Below are 25,521 nucleotides of genomic sequence, written 5' to 3' on the forward strand. Positions count from 1 at the left end.
AGGCTCCTTACTCATTTTACCGAACAGTATACAAGTTACAAACACAGGTAGGAGTAACATTTTTCTATCTGTAGCTTGCCTTCCTGTTCTTTTCTGGGAGCCTTTTTAGTCTTAATTTTAGTTTACTATAGAATCGCCCTTGTGTTAATTGTCATTTATGTCTTGACATCTGTGAGAAAACGCGGAAAAGCCGCCACGTGTGCTCAGAACAAGGCGGCTGATTCCGCATCCAACGCGGCGGTTTGCACGCGTGGGTCTACATCTGCCAGTATGGCTAGACGCGGAGAAACCGCCGCATGCTCTGATAGCGGTGAGGCTGGTTCCGCGTCCAGCGCGGTGGGTGGTACACAACACATGTCTGGTGTGGCTGGGACTGATGGTCCACACAGGTTCAGAAGGACGCGCGCGCGCGCGCTGAGAGGCAGAACTTTTATGACAGCCAGAAAGAAGTCAGCTGACCAAGCCGGTCAGCTGACGATTCAACCAGTTCCCATTGGTCCAGCACTTAGGGAAGGCGCTGGAGAGCGCTGTGCTATATATACTGGGTGCTGGTCATTCACTGGTTGTCTGCCGTTGCGATCACTACGTGGAAGCACTCAGACCTTATTGTCAGATTCTGTGTTATCATTCTGTTATACTTCAGACTAGTTCCAGGGTGTTGATGATCAAGGACCTCACACCCAAGATTAGGGACTTGTGTTACCATTCTGTTATACTTCAGACTAGTTCCAGGGTTTTGATGATCAAGGACCTCACACCCAAGATTAGGGACTTGTGTTACCATTCTGTTATACTTCAGACTAGTTCCAGGGTTTTGATGATCAAGGACCTCACACCCAAGATTAGGTACTTGTGTTACCATTCTGTTATACTTTAGACTAGTTCCAGGGTGTTGATGATCAAGGACCTCACACCCAAGATTAGGGACTTGTGTTACCATTCTGTTACATGTCAGACTAGTTCCAGGGTGTTGATGATCACGGAGCTCACACCCAAGGCTAGGCATTGTTTATTATCTGTTATGACTTACTGCTTTCTTGACCACTCTTCTGTTCACTGATTTGGTACTTTGCTATATCTGATACTCTGTTGCCAAACCCTGCTTGCCTTAGGATTACCGAATCAGCCTCCTGTCTTTGTACCTTGTATGTCCATGTGTTGCCGACCTGGCTTACCCGACCTTGAGAACTATCTCCTCAGTTAAGAGATAGTTCACAGATCAGTCAGTGACATCTTCCATTGGTGTCACTCACGCTCTGGTCCTTTCCTCTCCCAGTCTGACTCCTCCCTGCGGGAGATTCTCAGGCTGCTGAAAGGTACTTATTCTCTAGTGCAGTATTCCTTACTGCCTTTGTACCTGTCCTCCTGATTTTGTTCTCAAAGTATTTCTGTAGCACCAAACACTCATATTACTCAGGTGTCCAGAGGTTAGTAATATATCTGATTATCGGTGATACTGCAGATCATCAATAATCAGGTATATATCTGTATTTTTGGTGATACTGCAGATCACCAATAATCTGATCCTCTCTGTGTTACACCGATTGTTACAACATCTCATTAGTAGTTTTGTCAACTTGCTTGAAGAGTTCCCGGAGGAGGTCTTGTGTATTAGTCATTTGATATACTGTTCTTTAAAATCTCCTATAGTTGAAGGCCAAAACAAGATCGTTCCAAGAAAATGGGGGTTTGCTCTTTTTATTTTTCCTGAAGCTAAACATATTCCTGGAGATGCTTTGCCTGCATAAAATTCAGGAAGTATAAAGGATTGTGAGAAAAAAGGGTTGTTGCATTAATTACAGTAGGGAAGGGATTAAAAGGGATTAAACTAGGGGTGGGACGGCGAATCCGGCGAATCCACGAATCCCTCGAATATTGAGAAATATTCGAGATTCGTAGATTAGAATCCCGACGCAATTTCCCCCTTAACGAATCCGCTGAATCCCGCTGCATCCCCGCGCAACCGCCGATCCCCCGCTCGTCCTCTTCCGACCCCCCCCCCCCACGCGCCTCCTCCGCTCGCCCCTTGCATAGATGTGAGCATTGGCTCACCTAACACCGGCCCTGGATTCCCTACCTGCCGCCAGCGCAGAGCCGCAGACCCGCAGACCTCTTGCTTCCGCCTCTGTTCCCCCTAGTGATCCGCTTTTGCATACGCGTCATCACTGAAGCGCCGGGCGGTTACTAGAGGCAACAGAGGAGGAAACAAGAGGTCTGCGGCTCTGCGCTGGCGGCAGGTAGGGAATCCAGGGCAGGTGTTAGGTGAGCCAATGCTCACATCTATGCAAGGGGCGAGTGGAGGAGGTGCGGGGGAGTTGGAAGAGGACGATCGGGGGATCGGCGGCTGCGCGGGGATGCAGCGGGATTCGGCGCTGGATGCCCTTGTTAGGTGAGCCGATGCTTTTTTTTTCTATGTAGGGGGTGAGCAGAGGAGGCACACAGAGGGAGGGGTACCCTGGCTAGCTATACTCAAGGCGCCTATACCTAACTAGCTACGCTGAATGCGCCTATACCTAACTAGCTACACTGAATGCCCCTATACCTAACTAGCTATACTGAGGGTCCCTATACCGAAATAGCTATACTGAATGCACCTATACCTAACTAGCTATACTGAGGGCCCCTATACCAAACTAGCTATACTGAATGCCCCTATACCTAACTAGCTATACTGAGGGTCCCTATACCTAACTAGTTACACTGAATGCCCCTATACCTAACTAGCTATACTGAGGGTCCCTATACCTAACTAGCTACACTAAATGCCCCTATACCTAACTAGCTACACTGAATGCCCTTTTACCTAACTAGCTATACTGAGGGCCCCTATACCTAACTAGCTATACCAAATGCCCCTATACCTAACTAGCTTTACTGAATGCCCCTATACCTAACTAGCTATACTGAGGGCCCCTATACCTAACTAGCTATACTGAATGCCCCTATACCTAACTAGCTATACTGAATGCCCCTATACCTATCTATACTGAATGCCCATATACCTAGCTATACTGAATGCCCCTATACCTAGCTATACCGAATGCCCCTATACCTAGCTATAATGAATGCCCCTATACCTAGCTATACTGAATGCCCCTATACCTAACTAGCTATACTGAGGGCCCCTATACCTAACTAGCTATACTGAATGCCCATATACCTAACTAGCAATACTGAGGGCCCCTATACCTAACTAGCTATACTGAATGCCCCTATACCTATCTATACTGAATGCCCATATACCTAGCTATACTGAATGCCCCTATACCTAGCTATACTGAATGCCCCTATACCTAGCTATAATGAATGCCCCTATACCTAGCTATACTGAATGCCCCTATACCTAACTAGCTATACTGAGGGCCCCTATACCTAACTAGCTATACTAAAGGCCCCTATACCTTGCTAGCTATACTAAAGGCCCCTTTGCTAGCTTTATTAAAGGCATCAATACCTAACTAGCTATACTGAAGGCACCTATGCCTAGCTAGCTATACTGAAGGCCCCTATACCTAGCTAGCTATACTGAAGGCACCTATGCCTAGCTAGCTATACTGAAGGCACCTATACCTAGCTAGCTATACTGAAGGCACCTATACCTAGCTAGCTATACTGAAGGCACCTATGCCTAGCTAGCTATACTGAAGGCACCTATACCTAGCTAGCTATACTGAAGGCACCTATACCTAGCTAGCTATACTGAAGGCACCTATGCCTAGCTAGCTATACTGAAGGCACCTTTACCTAGCTACCTATAGTGTGAGCACCTAGCCTGCCTACCTATACTGTGGGCAACCATTCCACGGATCGCAGGATTCGTTAGATTCGGGATTCGAAAGGTTCGAGATATTCGAGAACCTTTTTAGATTCGGATTCGGATTCAGATTCGAAGAAATTGTGGATTCGTCCCATCCCTAGATTAAACTAATTCATTCTACATAGAACAGTGCTTGTATAATTGATAACTCCTTTAGTTAGGACAATACCAGGCTGCATGCTCTAAATGTAATGCTGGGAGAATGTGAAACTATGCTGTACTTACTATTTATGTCTGTTCTATTTTCAGGGAAGCCATTTGACAATCGGACAATCCTTACTACAGCTGTTACCAACATAATTGTGGCCATATTACTAAGCAGAAGATTTGAATATGAAGACCCTACATTAAAGAAACTCATAGCCATTGTTAATGAGAATGTTAGACTCCTGGGGGAGGAGCTGGGAAAAAAGGGCGCATGCCGCTAGTGGACAAAAAGGGCGCCGCCATTCACTCCCATAATAAATAGCGTTTAATGGGCGCCGGGTAGGAAAAAAGGGCGCCGGAGCTAAATAAAGTTTATAAACGGCGCCAGGAGCTAAATAAAGTTTACAAACGGCGCCCGGAGCTGTTTAATGATTTATAACTGAACTTGTGGTGATTTACGTTTATAAAATGCACCCGTGCCGAATAACGTTTATGAAAATACTAAACATATTTATCTTATTTAAATAATTAAAACATTATTTAAAGTTTTATCCCTTACTGTTTGTAAAACATTATTATTCACAAAATAAAGCGATCAGTACGTAACGTAAATTGCAAAATATTTTTTTAATCCACAATTAGTAAAACATAATTATCCACATAATAAAGGGGGGTCTTAGGTTTAGGCACCAACAGGGGGGTCTTAGGTTTAGGCACCAACAGGGGGGTCTTAGGTTTAGGCATTAACAGGGGGGTCTTAGGTTTAGGCATTAACAGGGGGGTCTTAGGTTTAGGCACTAACAGGGGGGTCTTAGGTTTAGGCACTAACAGGGGGGTCTTAGGTTTAGGCACCAACAGGGGGGTCTTAGGTTTAGGCACCAACAGGGGGGTCTTAGGTTTAGGCACCAACAGGGGGGTCTTAGGTTTAGGCACCAACAGGGGGGTCTAGGGGTTAGGGGTAGGTACAGGGAGGGTTACTTAGGCACCAACAGGGGGGTCTTAGGTTTAGGCACCAACAGGGGGGTCTAGGGGTTAGGGGTAGGTACAGGGAGGGTTACTTAGGCACCAACAGGGGGGTCTTAGGTTTAGGCACCAACAGGGGGGTCTTAGGTTTAGGCACCAACAGGGGGGTCTTAGGTTTAGGCACCAACAGGGGGGTCTTAGGTTTAGGCACCAACAGGGGGGTCTTAGGTTTAGGCACCAACAGGGGGGTCTTAGGTTTAGGCACCAACAGGGGGGGTCTTAGGTTTAGGCACCAACAGGGGGGTCTAGGGGTTAGGGGTAGGTACAGGGAGGGTTACTTAGGCACCAACAGGGGGGGTCTTAGGTTTAGGCACCAACAGGGGGGTCTTAGGTTTAGGCACCAACAGGGGAGTCTAGGGGTTAGGGATAGGTACAGGTAGGGTTCTGTGTAAGAGTAGGCTTAGGTATAGTTTTAGTAAAATTTTAGTAATAATTACTAATGTATTACAACACTTATTACGAACGTAGTTATATTTATATCATCTTTATAAACAATATTTTCAGATTTTATTATAAGAACAAACCATAAATGACGGTTATTCACAATAATATACAATTATAACAATTAAACATATATTATTGGTTTTTTTATAAACGTAATTATAAGTTTAACTTTTGAAACAGGGAAGATTAACGTTTTCACAATTTCCGATTTCATAGACATTATTTAATGATTTATAATTTTGTTAAACATTATTTGTAAACGAAATATAGCACACTATATTTATAAACCCTATTAATGATTAATTATTATTTAGAGTTTACACCCCGCGCCCTTTTTGTCCAGGCGCCCTTTTTGTACGTACGCCCTGGGGGAACCTATGGTTGCAGTAAGTAATTTCTATTTTAAGCCTGAGTATGTACAACAAAGGCAGTGCCCATAGTAACCACTGAGAATCATTTGTAAATTAAAGACAACCTGACCTAAACTTTGAGAAGGAATTGCATTTGGTGGTGAAAAACCTTACTTTATGATGTCTTTTCTCATCTATCCTGTTCGTGGTATATCTGTAGACAAAGCAATTTTAGCACTTTTACATGCTCTAGAAGATGTTTTGTCACTCTTACAAGTACTAATGATGCCGGATCTGGGTTTCCTTAATCGGAAACCCGGTTAATGGCATGCACAGTACTTCAGAACCGTCACTTGTGGATAGAGTCAAAAAGCTGCATTTCCCGTCGTGCATCTTGTGAGTCCGATGCTTTCTCCTTCCAAGCCAGAAGGAGCAACCATCAAAGCCACACGAAGAGCAATGTGGAAAGCAGCTTGATAACTCTATCCACAATGGTTCTGAAGTACTGTGCACAATATTATCCCAGTTTCTGAATAAGGAATCCCGGATTTGAACAGCAACACTAACAGGTAACTTCATCAGTTCATAAGGCCCAGTTCACACTTGCGTTTGCAGCCTAAACTGTCAGTTGAAACGGATCCGTTGAAGTCTGTTCCGATCCGCCTCCCTTCCGATTCCGTTCAGTTTCTGTTCTGTTTGTATCCGGTTTTTCATACGTTCTGCATATGTTTTAGATCAGTTTCCATTTTTTAAAGCGATATATACCTGGGGTCTGGAAGGTGTGGAAATGCACTGTGGTCATTGTTGGAGAGAGCTTGCAGTGTGGACGTCATCGTTGGAGACAGAGACTGCTGTGAGGACCATAGATCCAGTGTATGTTATACAGCTTCTGGCTTGGAATAGCATCGTTCCTGATATTTACCTACTACTATGTGGGACGTAAGCGTGCTACTCGCAGGAGATGGTGGGTGTACCCTCTACTAATAAAAAGACAGAGGAAGGGACAGTTCCAGACGATGTACCTGAGACAACACCCAGAAAAATTTTACAGCTACTGCCGGATATCCATACCCTTGTAAATATCCATACCTAAACAAACCACCCCCACAACCCCTATATCCATACCTTAACACCCCACCCCAACCCCTTTTTTATAGGCAGTGTGTCGTCAATTTCCGTTTTCCATATGTTCCTATTGAGCTGCAAAACCTTCTGGATCAGTTCCGCAGGGCACAACGTTCAGGAAAAATAGGGTCTGCAGCATTTTTCCGGACCGGCCGCCGGCACGTAAAATCCGGACGGAAACGGATCCAGTGGGACGGGCGGATGTGCACGGACCCATAGGTTATCATTGTATCCAATCTCGTCCGTTTTGTTTGTACAGTATACGTTCCGGATCCGGTCCGGAAAAAAACGCAAGTGTGAACCGGGCCTTATGAAATAAATACCCACACATCTATGTTGATATATTAAAGGACAAATAAGTGGCCAAAAGTTAGTCATATTTGCATTTTTCTGGCGTAACCAATTCATCCTGTTTTGCTGTAGATTTGCTGGTGTGCTTGAGATCATTGTCCTGGTGCACGTCCCAGTTTTGGCCAAGTTCTGGACCTAAGCATGGAGAGTGGTGCCAGTTTTGTAGGCCATCTTTTTTTCTCTTCCCATGACAAAGTATACAGTTTGTGAAATAGTCCTCACTGGGCAAGACAACTTAAAACGGTGCAGGTAAATTTGGGCGCACCATGCACCACTGTAGGCCGTAATGTGAATTAGTGGTGCTTAGAAAGCAATTTGGGTGCTGTGAAAAGACAGAGAACCAGTTACTGTAAAACCAGCTAATTCGGCCGCCAGAAATGGCTTGCAGCCACATTACGTCTTTCTCCGAGTCCATGGAGGCCTGGAGGGGGAATAATAAATAACACCACTAGGACTTTTTCAGAAGCAGGGTGAGTCATTTTTCTGCTTTTTCCTGTGCTCAAATTTTGTGGCACCGTTTTTGCATGTATGCCTTACTGGGTTGGTGCAGATTTCTACTGTTAGATAAGTCATTAGGAGTGTTAATAAGTGAAATTTAAGTAAACATATTCTTCTTTTTTGTTCTCTTTGAAGCTTTACAACTCTTACCCATTGCTGATAGGCCTGCTGCCAGGGCCCCATAGAAAGCTTCCTGGAAATATTGCTCACATGCAGAATTTCCTAAGGGAGACGTTTGCTAAGCAGAGACAAGAGTTGGATGTGAATGACCAGAGGAACCTGATAGATTCATTTCTGGCAAAACAACAAGAGGTAAGGGTGACACCATTTTTATAAAACGTAGAGTTTTTCTGTAGGAAGGTAATAAGGTACTCACAAATACTTATCTGAGTTTCAGAAACTAGATTGGAAAAGTTCATGTCTGGCTGGACAAATGCTTGTCTGATAGCTTCAGACACTAGAATGGACAGGTTTACATCTAGTTGGATGCTTCAGACAATAAAAAGGTCAAATTCAGCCTTAAAGGGAAGGTCCAAGCAAATAAAAAAAAATCTACTTACCAGGGGCTTCCTCCAGCCCCTGGTAGCCATCTTGTTCCCTCGCCACAGCTCCGCTTTCAGCTGGTGGTGGCTCTCAAGCAGGTGCAGTTGATGCCGACTTGGGGAGGTCAGACGTCAGCATCTGTACCAGAGGGGACCCCGGGCCACCGGCTGAAAGCGGAGCTGCAGCGAGGGCACAGGACGGCTGCCAGGGGCTGGAGGAAGTCCTGGGTAGGTAGATTTTTTTTATTTGCAGCTTGCATCTTTCCTTTAAAGTGAACCAGAGATGAATCATCCTCATGTATTTCACCACATATATCAGTGGGAACATTAGAGAAAACACCTACCCTGCTCTCTGTTTCATTATTTACTGCTCAGATTGCATCTAATCAGCCCAGATAAAATCCCCGTCAGAGTATTCAGTCTGGCTTTGCTACAATGACTCAGCTATAATGATTCCTGAGCAGAGCCACAAGGTGGCAGGCTTCGGCTTGAAAAGACAGCACAGAAGACAGCTATAGACTAGACTCAGCTATAATGATTCCTGAAGAAAGCCAGACTGAATGCTCAGTCAGGGATTTTATCAGGGCTGATAAGAAGCAGGCTGAGCAGTGAAGAATGAAACAGAGAGCAGGGTAGGGGTTTTCTCTAATGTTCCCACTGATATATATGGTAAAATACATGAGGGTGCTTCGTCTCGGGTTCACTTTAAAGAAATTCTTTATTGTTACTGACACAAGTGTAAGGAATAGAAAAGCCTGTCTGCCAGAATTTGAAGATATCTGAAAGCATCATGGGAGTAACATTTTTTAGGGAAGTGATAACAACTAGGGATGGTCAGTGGGAAGCTAATAATTTCAGTTAAGGCAAATTTGATGTTCGTTTTATGCAAATCTTTACAGCTTGGAATTTGATTGGTTTAAATGCAGCAGCTGCATGGAGAGCTTAAAGTACCCCTGAAGTGGTTTTAAATATAAATAATGAAATGCTTACCTAGGTAGAAGCTTGCCTCCGAATAGTCCAGAGGCTTCTGATACCTTCTTAACCACCTTACGACCGCCTAACGCCAATTGGATAGGCTTCAAGTCCTGGGGGAGGAGATTGCAGGGGATTGTGCATGCATCCCTGCTTGAATGACGGAGCTCCCCTCCATCAACAGTCTGCCACTGCCAGCGGTGATCGCCGCTAGCAGACTGTTAGACGGCGAAACTGCAATCTATTTACATTGTACAGCGCTGTGATCTACTGCCGCACTGTACTAGGGACAGCTCTGTCGTTCTGCTGTCCCCTAGAGAGTCTCCAAATGCGAACCCCTCTCATAAGCTGATGCCTATGAGAGAGGATCACCCTGATTGGCTGTCGGGGGAGGGAGGGATTAGGGAATAATTTTAAAAAATCTACAATTTTATAAAAAAACAACAACAAATAAATTAATAGTAAAAAAAAGCATACAGCAGCGGAAAGCTCTGTCGGTGGGCAGATAAGGTGGGGAATTCATGTGTGTGCTAGGTTGTTCTGCTCTGCAGCAAGCTACTAAAGCTGCAGAGCACTGAATTGTAAAAAATAGCCTGATCACTGGGAGAGGGTGGGAGAGGAAGCCTGTGGTCTTTAAGTGGTTAAACCCAACCATTCCAGGGAAGGGTCCTCTGAAACTTATTCCACTGAAGCCCATCAAATAAGTTGCCTCCAGCTGTGCTCCTGGCCGTGGAGGTGGGCATCCTGACTAGGCATGTGTGAGTTAGGCATGCACAATGCCTAATAGAATGAAGAGCTTATTTTCCTCTGTGCACAACTAGTTCTGTTCTACTGGACATGTGCGGGTCTAACTCATGCAGAATGTGCTTGTCCATGACCAGGATTGCTGCAGGAAGAAGCTTATTCAACAAGCTTTAGTAGGATAAGTTCAGGAGAACTATTCTGAGGTATAAGAAGATATGAAAAGCCTCTGGTCTATCCAGAGGTTTACCACTACCGAAGTAAGTATTGTTTTTTTTGTTTTTTTTAAACTGCTGTAGGGATACCTTAAAGAGACACTGAGGCGAGAATAAATCTCGCTTCAGTGCTTATATATAGCAGGGGCATGTGTGCCCCTGCTAAAACGCCGCTATCCCGCGGCTAAACGGGGGTCCCTTCACCCCCAAACCCACCCCTGCAAAATCAACGACCAACTTGGTCGTAGATTTTGCTGCTGCTGGAGGCAGGGCTAACAGCTGCAGCCCTGCCTCTCAGCGCCGTCTATCAGCGGCACATCGCCGCCTCTCCCCCGCCCCTCTCAGCGAAGGAAGACTGAGAGGGGCGGGGGAGAGGCGGAGATACGCGCTGACAGACGCGCGTGAGGCAGGGCTGCGGCCATTAGCCCTGCCTCTATGCAGAAGAGGGGATGCACTGCACGGAGGGGGATTTGGGGGTGACCCCCGTTTAGCCGCATGATAGCAGCGTTTTAGCAGGGGCACACATGCCCCTGCTATATACTGTATAAGAGCTGAAGCGAGATTTATTCTCGCTTCAGACTCTCTTTAAAGTTTATCTTTATAATAGAAAACATTCTTTATCAAAATATCGCTATGAATTTAAGATATCTTGGCAAGATGTACTACATAGATATTACCACTTTTTCCTGTGTGTAGCTCTTCATGGCCAAGATTCAATTAGCTCTTTTCCTGAGTTTACTCAAAGAAGATTTTTTTTTTAATTTTATCAATACAAATACTGTATCAGTAAAATAACATATACTTGCCCAGCCCATAATTCTCTCCTGTCTCGAGTTCCTGGTTATCTTCCTGCTGTATCTTCTTTCTTGAGAAACCAAGATCAGCAGCACCACTCTTGAAGAAATAGCTCTTTATTCAGACACGTAATTAAAATCACATGCAATAAAAATGGGCTTAGATGCAGCTACAGCCCGCTGTTTCAAATGCTTTGTTGTCAAGCTGCAAGCTCATAATGATCATTATATTACATTACTACAGTAGGTTATGGTGCTATGTAAATAATAATAATAATAATAATAATAATAATAATAATAAATACAACTAGGCTCTGATCTATTTTGTTACGCAGGGCAAGCCGGAATCCTCTCAATATTTCCATGATGACAATTTAATTGCTCTGGTGGGCAACCTGTTTGTGGCAGGGATGGAGACCACAGCCACCACTCTGAGATGGGGCCTTCTGCTCATGATGAAGTATCCTGATATACAAAGTAAGAATTGCTGATAAATAGACTGGGCACATGTCACAAGTCAACCAGGGCTAAACAGAAAATGATTTGGCCTTTTAACACCTCATTACTGGCTGAAAACTATGAACCTTATTTTGCTAAGCTTCACCCAGACTGGAGAGCAGAGCACTGTGGAACATATGTTATTATGCAGTATTGGCCTGGATTTATTATTATTTGTTTTACAAAAATGAAGTGAAGGAGCACCCATGTAAAAGGAGGAAAAAAGGTGTGTGCTCAAGCCTATGATCCCAGTACTGGAGACCAGTCCGTGGACAAACCAATGAGGCTGGCACCTCAAATAAGTACAAATAGTTCTTTATTTAAACATCATTACAATTACATTATGTCAGATACAAAAGTAAAAAAAATAATGTCCATGGCGCCAGCCCGCTGTTTTTTTGACACCTTTATCAAAGCCATTTAGCCATCTGACATAATGTCATTTTAATGACATTTAAATAAAGAGCTATTTTGACTTATTTGTGATGCCAGCCTCATCAAAATGTTTACTATTTGTTTTGTTGTTTAGCGCTAATCTCTTTTGCATCACTTTGCAGAGTACATAGTCATGTCACTCACTGATCTCAGAAGATCTAACAGTCTAATCCAGGCATGGGCAAACTCGGCCCTCCAGCTGTTACGGAACTACAAGTCCCACAATGCATTTGCCTTTATGAGTCATGACTGTGGCTGTCAGACTCCTGCAATGCATTGTGGGACTTGTAGTTCCTTAACAGTGGGAGGGCCAAGTTTGCCCATGCCTGGTCTAATCCCTACTATAGTCATAGTGTAATGGCCTCCCACATTCAAGGGACACTGAAGCGAAAAAAAATATATGATATAATGAATTGGTTGTGGACTATGAATAATTACTAGAAGATTAGCAGCAAAGAAAATATTCTCATATTTTGATTTTCAGGTATATAGTGTTTTTTCTAACATTGCATCATTCTCTAATATGTGCAGATTACACAACACTCAGCATTCAAAATGATTCTTTCAGAGCAGTCTGTGAACTAATGACCTCTCCTCTAGCAGAGAAAAAGTAAATAGTTAACTAACAGTTGAGATAATAAAAGTCAGAAAACAGCCCTCACCATGACTTTGAAAGTCGTAGAGATAATGGCTTTTTTGTAAACTTTATTTAACTCCAGCGCCCTTTTTTCCTGCTCAGCGCCCATTAAACGTTATTTATTATGAGAGTGAATGGTGGCGCCCTTTTTGTCCACTAGCTGCCTGCGCCCTTTTTTCCCGCTTCCCTCAGAAGGACTGCTTGGGGTGATTCAAGAACAATCAGCCTGCGAGGATTAAAATAAACAAGCCTAGTTAATGCTTTCCCTAGCTCTAGCAAGCCCTGTCCCTTCCTCTCACTCTTCCAGGCAAAGACAGACTGAGCATGGCCGACCCTGCTGCATTTTTATAGGGGGCAGGGCGTGAGGGAGTGCAAGCTGATTGGCTGCCATGAGCCTGCTGACTGTGGTGTGAGGGGTCAAAGTTTAGCCCAATGATGATGTATGGGGACGGGTCGAATAGTGACATGTGCTCGCAGCGAGCACGGATACCTGATCTTCGCCGTATACTGCTCGCCAGCGAAGCGTTTGGGCTATCTCTAATGAAGATTAATTTCTGCACCTGTGACCGCTGGATAGGGGGTTAACTTACCCAGAAGTCCAGGGATCCTATGCATGTCACTGCTGTAATACGCGACCTATGGGACGCGTTCCACCACTCACTACCGCACTTTGCACTTCCCCCGGAAGGAAGGACATGGACATGAGGCAGTGAGTGGTGGAACACATCCCACAGGTCGCGCATTACAGCAGTGAAACGCATAGGATCCCCGGACTTCTGGGTAATTTAAGCCCCCCATCCCGCAGTCACAGGTGCAGTAATTAATCTTTATTAGAAATCTGAATTTGAGTACTTTAGCACTCAAAAGCCCATCATTATGTGTAGGGTTTATCGACAGTAGCACGTTTTATTTTAAAACTATAATGGGCGAGAACATTTTTCTTTTCCATTTTTTTCTTATTATTCCCGTTAAAATGCATTTAGATTCAAATAATTCCTAGCAAAACATTTCACCCAAAGAAATACTAATTGGTGACGAAAATAAAAAACAAGATATAGATCATTTCATTGTGGTAAGTAGTGATAAAGTTATTGGCAAATGAATAGAAGGAGCACTGAAAGGTGAAAATTGCTCTGGTCCATAAGGGGAAAAACCCCTTATGTGGTGTTAACAATCACTAAAAAGATTGTGATTTTCCTTTGTTTTACAGAGAAAGTACAAAATGAAATAGAGAGAGTTATTGGGACAGCTCAGCCTAAATATGAGCACAGGAAAGAAATGCCTTACACCGAAGCCGTAATTCATGAGATCCAACGCTTTGGAGATATCGTACCAGGAGCACTTCCTCATGCAGCATCTAAAGATGTCACATTCAGAGGATATTTCATACCCAAGGTGAGTACTGAAATGTATGAAGTAAAACAACCTACAAATCCTATTCAGAACCCATTGAGTCCACAAGAACATATAATTACTTGGAACTCTTTGGACCTAAAACTCCAGTGATCTACAAGATTCTCCAGTGGAGATACTGTAACATAAGTTGCCAAGCTTTATCTGGTCTAAACATTTTAAAAAGTGTATGCTGTTATATCTCACAAACACTGGAACCCTCACCTTCATCCTATCAGATTGCAGATGTGGTTTACAAAAATTAAGCACCTCCTTCCTTTAGAGGATCTTCCATGCCAGCATCACATCACGGCTGGACTATTGCGATGCCCTCTATGTAGGCCTTCCAAATAAAGACCTACACCACCTGCAGCTAGTACAGAATGCTGTCACAAGGCTGTTAACAAGCCAACCCCACCATTGTCTCATAACACCAATCCTCTGCTCACTACACTGGCTACTAATACAATGGATAATACTCTTCAAAATGAGCATGTTAAAATTCAAATAGATACACAATCGAGGCCCCAGATACCTGAAGGATTGTTACAACTGTGTCACGTCTCCCACCACAACCTTAGATCAACTTGAACACCCACTCAAAACCAGAGAACCACTCAAAACCATTGGAAACAGAGCCTTTTGTCATGCTGTCCTTAGCCTTTGGGAAGCCTTGGCACACCCAATTCAGGGAGCTCCATCCCTGGAATCGTTTACATAGAAGCTGAAAAGCCACCGGTTCAGTCTGGCATCCATGATCACATAATGTTTTCCCCTGTAACACATCAAAAACCACAACTATGTACTGGTCTAAAATAAGCTTATGTGCTTTGGGTTCTAAACCAAAAACAAAAAAAACAAAAAACTGGTGGGGGGAAATAAATGTTTCAAGGAAAAAGAAGCAAAACACAACACAAAACAAATATATATATATATATATATATATATATATATATATATATATATATATATATATAAAATCGTGCGTGTGTGTGTGTGTGTGTGTGTGTGTGTGTGTGTGTGTGTGTGTGTGTGTGTGTGTGTGTGTGTGTGTGTGTGTGTGTGTGTGTGTGTGTCTGTGTGTCTGTGTGTGTGTGCGCGCGTGTGAGTGTGTGTGTGTGTGTGTGCCGCGATCACTCGAAAACCCCTTGACCGATTTGAACGAAACTTGGTATGCAGATCCCTTACTACCTGGGATAATATGTTCTGGGGGTCTCGCGGCCCCTCTGCACACCTGGGCGGAGCTACAAACAGCAAATCCGATTTCACCCATTCAAGTCAATGGAAAAAATGTAAAAGGCTGCCATTCTCACAGTAATCAAGCCAGAGTCCCCACACTTGGCACAGTTGGTCACTTGGTGACCGAGGTTACAAATCCAGGAATAGCGGGCGGAGCATAAAACAGCCAATCAAAATCCAGCCATTCATTTTAAATGGGAAAATGTAAACTGCAGCCATTCTTACACTGTTAATTGCAGGGTTTTCAAACTTGCCTCAGTTGGTCACTGGGTGAATAAGATTGAGATTTAGGAAAGTGGGTGGAGCCTACAACAGCCAATCAAAATTCACCTATTGTGTTTAAAGGGGAATATTTAAACTGCTGCCATTCTTACACTGTTTATGGCAGAGGCTTCAGACTTGCTGCAGTCAGTCATTGGGAGACTGGGGTCCAAATTCACTAAAGGGGCGGGGCCACAAACAGCCAATCAGATTTCTTTGCTGGATAAACTGCTTCCATTCACACATTTTTGATGCCAGGAACCTGAAAGCTCACAAAATTGGTCATTGAGTGACTGTGTGACAAGGCTACACAAAGTGGGCGGAGCCAAAAACAAATTTTACTAGGAAAATATAAACTGCAGCCATTCTTACACTGTTAATTGCAGGGTTGTCAAACTTTGCACAGTTGGCCATTGGGTGAATGAGATTAAGATTTTGGAAAGTGGGTGGAGCCTACAACAGCCAATCAAAATTCAACTTTTGATTTTCAAAGGGGTTATTTAAACTGCTACCATTCTTATACTGTTAATAGCAGATGCCTCAACCCTGGTAAAGTTGGTCACTGGGTGACCGGGGTTCAAATTCAGATAGGGGCGGAGCCACAAACAGCCAATCAGATATACAAAGTATTGATACCAAGGACCCCAAAGCTGATAAACTTGGTAATTGAGTGACTATATGTCAAGGTTACAAAAGTGGGCGGTGCCAGAAACTTAAATTTTTACATGGCAGGGGTCCCAAACTTGACACAATTGGCTACTGGGTGCCTGGGATTATTATTCAGAAATGTGGGTGGAGCCTACAACAGCCAATCAAAATTCACCTATTGATTTTCATGGGGAATATTTACATTGCTATCATTCTTACACTGTTAATGGCAGAGGCCTCAAACCTGATACAGTCAGTAATTGGGTGACTGGGGACCAAATTCACTAAAGGGGGTGGAGCCACAAACAGCCAATCATATTTCTTAGATTGATTTCAGCCATTCTGTTATTGGCAGGGTTCTCAAACTTGACACAGTTGGCCACTGGGTGACTAGGATTAATATTCAGGAAAGTGGGTGGAGCGTACAGCAGCCAATCAAAATTCATCTTTTGATTTTCAAGGGGAATATTTACATTGCTGCCATTCTTGCACTGTTAATGGCACAGATTATTATACAGATAAGTGGGTGGAGCCTAAAAAAAGCCAATCAGAATTCACCAGTTCATTTTCAAGGGGAATATTAAAATTGCTGCCATTTGTGCATTGTTAATGGCACAAGCCTCAAACATGATACAGTTGGTCATTGGGTCACTGGGGTTCAAATTCAGAAAAGGGGATAGAGCAGGCATGGGCAGCCTTGATCCTCCAGCGGTTGAGGAACTACAGGTCCCACAATGCATTGCAGGAGTCTGACAGCCACAGTCATGACTCATAAAGGCAAATGCATTGTGGGATTTGTAGTTCCTTAACAGCTGGAGGGCCAAGTTTGCCCATGCCTGGGATAGAGCCACAAACAGCCAATCAGATGTGTTTCATTTCACTGGGAAAATACAAATTATTGATGCCAAGGACCCAAAGCTCACAAACATGGTCATTGAGTGACTGTGTGTCCAGGTTACAAAAAGTGGGCAGAGCCAAAAACAAATTTCACTGGGAAAATGTAAACTGCAGCCCTTCTTCACTGTTAATGGCAGGGATCTCACACTTTGCCAAGATGGTCACTGGGTGACTGAGATTAATATGCAGGGAAGTGGGTGGAGCTTATAATAGCCAATCAAAATTCACCTGTTGATTTTCAAGGGGAAAATTTAAATTGCTGCCATTTTTACACCGGTAATAGCAGATGCCTCAAACCTGCTATAGTTGGTCATTGGGTGACTGGGATTCAAATGTTGGAGAGGGGCGCAGCCACAAACAGCCAATCTGATTTGTTTAATTTCTATGGGAATATACAAATTATTGATGCCAAAGACCCCAAAGCTGACAAACTTGGTCATTGAGCGTTCGGGCATTAGGGTTAGAAAAAGTGGGCGGAGCCAAAACCAGTCAAATACATACATGGGCGGGCAGTTCCAGGTCATTAGTGGGCAGAGACAAATACAAATTTCACTGGGAAAATGTATACTGCAGCCATTCTTACACTGTTAATGGCAGGGTTCTCAAACTTTGCACAGTTGGTCACTGGGTGACTGGGTTTAATATTCAGAAAAGTGGGTGGAGCCTACAAAAGTGATTTAAACTTCACCTATTGCTTCTCAAGGGGAATATTTAATTGCTGCCATTCTTGCACTGTTAATGGAACAGGCCTCAAACCTGCTACAGTTGGTCATTGGGTGACTGGGGTTCAAATTCAGAAAAGGGGGTGGGGCCACAAACAGCCTATCAGATTTTTTTTCATTTCAATGCTAATTATTGATTCCAAAGACCGCAAAGCTCACAAACTTGGTAATTGAGTAAATGCGTGTTAGGGTTAGAAAAAGTGGGTGGAGCCAACACTAGCCAAATACATTCCCGGGCAAATGCAACGCCGGGCAATCAGCTAGTATATATATATATATATATATATATATATATATATATATATATATATATATATATATATATATATATATATATATATATATATATATATATAGTGGTGTGAAAAACTATTTGCCCCCTTCCTGATTTCTTATTCTTTTGCATGTTTGTCACACTTAAATGATTCTGCTCATCAAAAACCGTTAACTATTATATAAAGATAACATAATTGAACACAAAATGCAGTTTTAAATGATGTTTTTTATTATTTAGTGAGAAAAAAACCTCAAAACCTACATGGCCCTGTGTGAAAAAGAAATTGCCCCCTGACCCTAATAACTGGTTGGGCCACCCTTAGCAGCAATAACTGCAATCAAGCATTTGCGATAACTTGCAACAAGTCTTTTACAGCGCTCTGGAGGAATTTTGGCCCACTCATCTTTGCAGAATTGTTGTAATTAAGCTTTATTTGAGGGTTTTCTAGCATGAACCGCCTTTTTAAGGTCATGCCACAACATCTCAATAGGATTCAGGTCAGGACGTTGACTAGGCCTCTCCAAAGTCTTAATTTTGTTTTTCTTCAGCCATTCAGAGGTGAATTTGCTGGTGTGTTTTTGGTCATTGTCCTGCTGCAGCACCCAAGATCGCTTCAGCTTGAGTTGACAAACAGATGGCCGGACATTCTCCCTCAGGATTTTTTGGCAGACAGTAGAATTCATGGTTCCATCTATCACAGCAAGTCTTCCAGGTCCTGAAGCAGCAAAACAACCCCAGACCATCACACTACCACCACCATATTTTACTGTTGGTATGATGTTCTTTTGCTGAAATGCTGTGTTACTTCTACGCCAGATGTAACGGGACACGCACCTTCCAAAAAGTTAAACTTTTGTCTCGTCGGTCCACAAGGTATTTTCCCAAAAGTCTTGGCAATCATTGAGATGTTTTTTTAGCAAAATTGAGATGAGCCTTAATGTTCTTTTTGCTTAAAAGTGGTTTGCGCCTTTGATATCTTCCATGCAGGCCGTTTTTGCCCAATCTCTTTCTTATGGTGGAGTCGTGAACACTGACCTTAATTGAGGCAAGTGAGGCCTGCAGTTCTTTAGATGTTGTCCTGGGGTCTTTTGTGGCCTCTCAGATGAGTTTTCTCTGCGCTCTTGGGGTAATTTTGGTCGGCCGGCCACTCCTGGGAAGGTTCATCACTGTTCCATGTGTTTGCCATTTGTGGATAATGACTCTCACTGTGGTTTGCTGGAGTCCCAAAGCTTTAGAAATGGCTTTATAACCTTTACCAGACTGATAGATTTCAATTACAGTACTTTTGTTCTCATTTGTTCCTGAATTTCTTTGGATCTTGGCATTAAGTCTAGCTTTTGAGGTGCTTTTGGTCTACTTCTCTGTGTCAGATAGCTCCTATTTAAGTGATTTCTTGATTGAAACAGGTGTGGCAGTAATCAGGCCTGGGGGTGACTACAGAAATTGAACTCAGGTGTAATAAATCACCTTTAAGTTATTTTTTCACAAGGGGGGGCAATCACTTTTTCACACAGGGCCATGTAGATTTGGAGTTTTTTTTTTTCTCACTAAATAATAAAAACCATCATTTAGCCACTTGCCAACCAGGGGATTTTTCAATGATTGGTGCTGCGTGGGCTCTACAGCCCGCAGCACCGATCAGGAGTGCAGCAGGGCGATCAGACTACCCCCCTTTTTTCCCCACTAGGGGGATGTCCTGCTGGGGGGGTCTGATCCCCGCCGGCTGCATTTGCTTAGCGGGGGGGGGGGCTCTTCAAAGCCCCCCTCCGCAGCGTTCTCTGCCGTCTCGCCGCTCCCTCCCTCTTCCTCCCCCTGTGAGCTGCGCAGGATGGATTTCCGTCCTGCGCATTGAAGGATAGGCTTCAGCCTATAATGTGCCGGCGATCCCCGGCCAATCAGACGCCGGGGATCGCCGATCTGCCTTACGGCGCTGCTGCGCAGCAGCGCCATATGATGTAAACAGCGGGGATGTCTTCCCCGCCTGTTTACATTTTGCCGGCGAGCCGCGATCGGCGGCTCTCCGGCTGTTCACGGAGACACCTTCCGTGAACTGACATGGAAAGGCCGCTCGATCGAGCGGCCGTTGTTTCCATGGTAACCCGCAGACGACCAGTTTACGCCAATCGCCGTTAGCTGGCCGTCAAGAGGTTAAAACTGCATTTTGTGTTTAATTAGGTTAACTTTGACTAATAGTTAACGGTTTTTGATGAGCAGAAACATTTATGTGTGACAAACATGCAAAAGAATAAGAAATCAGGAAGGGGGCAAATAGTTATTCACACCACTATATATATATATATATATATATATATATATATATATATATATATATATATATATATATATATATATATATATATATATATATATATATATATATATACAATGGTGTGAAAAACTATTTGCCCCCTTCCTGATTTCTTATTCTTTTGCATGTTTGTCACACTTAAATGTTTCTGCTCATCAAAAACCGTTAACTATTAGTCAAAGATAACATAGTTGAACACAAAATGCTGTTTTAAATGACGGTTTTTATTATTTAGTGAGAAAAAAAACTCCAAATCTACATGGCCCTGTGTGAAAAAGTGATTGCCCCCCTTGTTAAAAAATAACTTAACTGTGGTTTATCACACCTGAGTACAATTTCTGTAGTCACCCCCAGGCCTGATTACTACCACACCTGTTTCAATCAAGAAATCACTTAAATAGGAGCTATCTGACACAGAGAAGTAGACCAAAAGCACCTCAAAAGCTAGACATCATGCCAAGATCCAAAGAAATTCAGGAACAAATGAGAAAACAAAAGTAATTGAGATCTATTAGTCTGGTAAAGGTTATAAAGCCATTTCTAAAGCTTTGGGACTCCAGCAAACCACAGTGAGAGCCATTATGCACAAATGGCAAAAACATGGAACAGTGATGAACCTTCCCAGGAGTGGCCGGCCGACCAAAATTACCCCAAGAGCGCAGAGAAAACTCATCCGAGAGGCCACAAAAGACTCCAGGACAACATCTAAAGAACTGCAGGCCTCACTTGCCTCAATTAAGGTCAGTGTTCACGACTCCACCATAAGAAAGAGCCTGGGCAAAAACGGCCTGCATGGCAGATATCCAAGGCGCAAACCACTTTTAAGCAAAAAGAACATTAAGGCTCGTCTCAATTTTGCTAAAAAACACGTGTCCCGTTACATCTGGCATAGAAGTAACACAGCATTTCAGCAAAAGAACATCATACCAACAGTAAAATATGGTGGTGGTAGTGTGATAGTCTGGGGTTGTATTGCTGCTTCAGGACCTGGAAGCCTTGCTGCGATAGATGGAACCATGAATTCTACTGTCTACCAAAAAATCCTGAAGGAGAATGTCCGGCCATCTGTTTGTCAACTCAAGCTGAAGCGATCTTGGGTGCTGCAGCAGGACAATGTCCCAAAACACACCAGCAAATCATCCTCTGAATGGCTGAAGAAAAACAAAGTGAAGACTTTGGAGTGGCCTAGTCAAAGTCCTGACCTGTTGTGGCATGACCTTAAAAAGGCAGTTCATGCTAGAGAACCCTCAAATAAAGCTGAATTACAACAATTCTGCAAAGATGAGTGGGCCAAAATTCCTCCAGAGCACTGTAAAAGACTCGTTGCAAGTTATCGCAAATGCTTGATTGCAGTTATTGCTGCTAAGGGTGGCCCAACCAGTTAATAGGTTCAGGGGGCAATTTCTTTTTCACACAGCTCCATGTAGGTTTTGAGGTTTTTTTCTCACTAAATAATAAAAACCATCATTTAAAACTGCATTTTGTGTTCAATTATGTTATCTTTATATAATAGTTAACGGTTTTTGATGAGCAGAAACATTTAAGTGTGACAAACATGCAAAAGAATAAGAAATCAGGAAGGGGGCAAATAGTTTTTCACACCACTGTGTGTATATATATATATATATATATATATATATATATATATATATATATATATATATACACTGCATATATTATACGTAGCAGAAATACCTAAATGCCATAAATTAGCAAAATGCAAGCATAATCACAGCACTATACATAAAAGTTTTTGGGGTTTTTTTTACTTTTTTCCTTAGAATTATAATTTATATTAGTTTATTGCACAATAATGTATGCTTTGTTGCTATATAAATTAATGCTAATATTTTTCTTTTCCTTATAGGGCACTGCAGTCATCCCACTGATCTCCTCCTCTTTGAGAGATGAAGCCTACTTTGAAAAACCCCTTGAGTTTTACCCAGAACATTTTCTTGACAATAAAGAAAGTTTCAAGAAGAATGAGTCTTTCATTCCATTCTCTATTGGTAATTTTTTTTTTAAATTAACTTTTAATGACATAGTTACATAGTTACATAGTTACATAGTTACATAGTTATTTGGGTTGAAAAAAGACATAAGTCCATCGAGTTCAACCAGTATAAAGTACAACACCAGCCTACTCCCTCACATATCCCTGTTGATCCAGAGGAAGGCGAAAAAACCCTTACAAGGCATGGTCCAATTAGCCCCTAAAGGGAAAAATTCCTTCCCGACTCCAGATGGCAATCAGATAAAATGCCTGGATCAACATCATTAGGCATTACCTAGTAATTGTAGCCATGGATGTCATTCAACGCAAGGAAAGCATCAAAGCCCCCTTTAAATGCAGGTATAGAGTTGGCCATAACGACTTCCTGTGGCAATGCATTCCACATCTTAATCACTCTTACTGTAAAGAACCCTTTCCTAAATAAATGGCTAAAACGTTTTTCCTCCATGTGCAGATCATGTCCTCTAGTCCTTTGAGAAGGCCTAGGGACAAAAAGCTCATCCGCCAAGCTATTATATTGCCCTCTGATGTATTTATACGTTAATTAGATCCCTCTCTAAGGCGTCTTTTCTCTAGACTAAATAAACCCAGTTTATCTAACCTTTCTTGGTAAGTGAGACCTTCCATCCCACGTATCAATTTTGTTGCTCGTCTCTGCATCTGCTCTAAAACTGCAATATCTTTTTTGTAATGTGGTGCCCAGAATTGAATTCCATATTCCAGATGTGGCCTTACTAGAGAGTTAAACAGGGGCAATATTATGCTAGCATCTCAAGTTTTTATTTCCCTTTTAATGTATCCCAAAATTTTGTTAGCTTTAGCTGCAGCTGCTTGGCATTGAGTACGATTATTTAACTTGTTGTCAATGAGTACTCCTAAGTCCTTCTCCAAGTTTGATGTCCCCAACTGTATCCCATTTATTTTGTATGGCGCTAGATCATTGGTACGACCAAAATGCATGACTTTACATTTTTCAACATTGAATTTCATCTGCCATGTATGTGCCCATATAGCCATCCTATCCAGATCCTGTTGCAATATGACACTATCTTCCTGAGAGTTGATGATTCTGCACAATTGTGTATCATCTGCAAAAATAGCAACATTGCTCACTACTGCATCTACTAGGTCATTAATAAATAAATTGAAGAGCACTGGACCCAGTACAGACCTCTGTGGGACCCCACTGCTAACTGTCTCCCATTTTGAGTACGATCCATTGACCACAACTCTTTGTTTTCTGTCCATTGGCCAGTTCCCTATCCATGCACACAGACTCTTCCCCAGTCCTTGCATCCTCAACTTTTGCACCATACTTTTGTGGGGAACAGTGTCGAAGGCCTTTGCAAAGTCCAAGTACATCACATCTACAGCATTCCCAATATCCATATTAGTATTCACTACCTCATAAAAGCTGAGCATGTTAGTCAAACAGGACCTGTCTTTAGTAAACCCATGTTGATGCTGAGAAATAAGATTATTTTCTACTAGGAAGTCATGTACAGTATCTCTTAGTAACCCCTCAAATAGTTTGCATACAACTGATGTTAAAGGGACACTTAAGTCAAACAAAAAAAAATGAGTTTTACTCACCTAGGGCTTCCAATAGCCCCCTGCAGCTGTCCGGTGCCCTCGCTGTCTCCCACCGATCCTCCTGGCCCCGCCAGCAGCCACTTCCTGTTTTGGTGACAGGAGCTGACAGGCTGGGGACGTGAGTGATTCTTAGCGTTCCCAGACACATTAGAGCCCTCTATGCTGCTATATGGTATATGGTAAATGCTATAGCAGCATAGATGGCACTATTGTGGCCAGGAACGCAAAGAATCACTCGCGTCCCCAGCCTTTCAGCTCCTGTCACCGAAACAGAAAGTGGCTGCCGGCGGGGCCAGGAGGATCAGAGGGAGATGGCGAGGGCACCGGACAGCTGCAGCGGGCTATAGGAAGCCCCAGGTGAATAAAACTCATTTTTTTTGTTTGACTTAAGTGTCCCTTTAAGCTTACAGGTCTATAATTTCCTGGATCTGATTTTTTGCCCTTTTTAAATAATGGGAAATCGTGGGCTGTACGCCAATCCACTGGGACTCTGCCAGTTGAAAGAAAGTCACAAAAGATAAGAAAAAGGGGTTTATCTATAACTGAACTTAATTCCCTTAGGACCCGAGGATGCATGCCATCCGTGCCAGGCTTGTTCCCATGGAAAAACAGAATCCATGCCGCTCCTATCGGCGGGTTTTTCGTAAGTCGGGGACAGCCTGTACTATTTAATCAACTTTACTCCTGAGTTTTCTCCAAGGAGAACATTTTGGGCTTGATTCACAAAGCAGTGCTAACTGTTAGCACGCCTGTGAAAACCCCCTTAGCATGTCTAAACAAGCTTTTCGCGCGCAAAACTTTATGCGCGTAAAACTTTACGCGCACACTGCACAGAGCGCAGGGCGCTCCGCGCGAAGTGCCCATTAAAGCCTATGGGACTTAGCGCGCGCATAGGACTTTGCGCACGTAAAACTTTGCGCGCGGTACTTAGCGCGCGATCTGATTGAGAAAACCGTTGCTAACCTACTTAGCACCCTGGTTAGCACGTCTAAAGACTTTAGACGTGCTAAGTAGGTTAGCACCGCTTTGTGAATCAAGCCCTTTATCTACAGAATCTTGTCTACAAAATTCTAGCCCAAGATACACCTGGCACCTGGTGGTCAGTGCTTCATGATATCAGAATATTAGAGCAGATATCAGAATCATCATCAGTTGGAGGGGTCGGCACAGCCGCCGTAAGTCCACAGGAGTATGCGCACACTCCCGCAGGAAGACATAATCGGCGCGCGTGCCCTCTGACCCCCAAGCAGACATACTGTGCATGCATGGGCAGTATAGTCCGTGTCAGAGGGCATGCACTACGTCTTCCCGTGGTAGTGTGCGCATACTTCTGCAAACTTACTGCGACTGCACCGACCCCAGGATGGTACTGGGAAGGATTTGAAATGAACGGAGCAAGACGCCAGGCCACGGGAGGTGGGGTAAGCCTATCTACACCTCCCCCCACACACACAGGGCATTAATCACTTAATTTGTTGAGGGCTAAGGTATCCTTTAACGGCTTTATACCATAACAAATAAATATACCATTATAACAATATTATTAACCACAACATTTTAACAATTTAAGTGTTAGGTATA

The 25,521-nt window shown here is 43.2% G+C and overlaps 1 protein-coding gene across 4 annotated transcripts in view; it reads left to right on the forward strand.

The window, feature by feature from the left end:
- Positions 1-25,521, forward strand: part of LOC137571179 (cytochrome P450 2K1-like) — a 51,487-nt gene that overhangs the window by 20,115 nt on the left and 5,851 nt on the right. For all 4 annotated transcript variants that reach the window (XM_068279992.1, XM_068279989.1, XM_068279991.1 and 1 more), the window contains exons 5-10: positions 4,067-4,205; positions 5,796-5,817; positions 7,891-8,067; positions 11,355-11,496; positions 13,800-13,984; positions 22,201-22,342. In XM_068279992.1, the coding sequence (XP_068136093.1) occupies positions 4,067-4,205; positions 5,796-5,817; positions 7,891-8,067; positions 11,355-11,496; positions 13,800-13,984; positions 22,201-22,342 (807 nt within the window). The remainder of the gene's footprint in view (positions 1-4,066; positions 4,206-5,795; positions 5,818-7,890; positions 8,068-11,354; positions 11,497-13,799; positions 13,985-22,200; positions 22,343-25,521) is intronic.

Source organism: Hyperolius riggenbachi, chromosome 4 (assembly GCF_040937935.1).
Source record: "Hyperolius riggenbachi isolate aHypRig1 chromosome 4, aHypRig1.pri, whole genome shotgun sequence".
NCBI lineage: Eukaryota > Metazoa > Chordata > Amphibia > Anura > Hyperoliidae > Hyperolius > Hyperolius riggenbachi.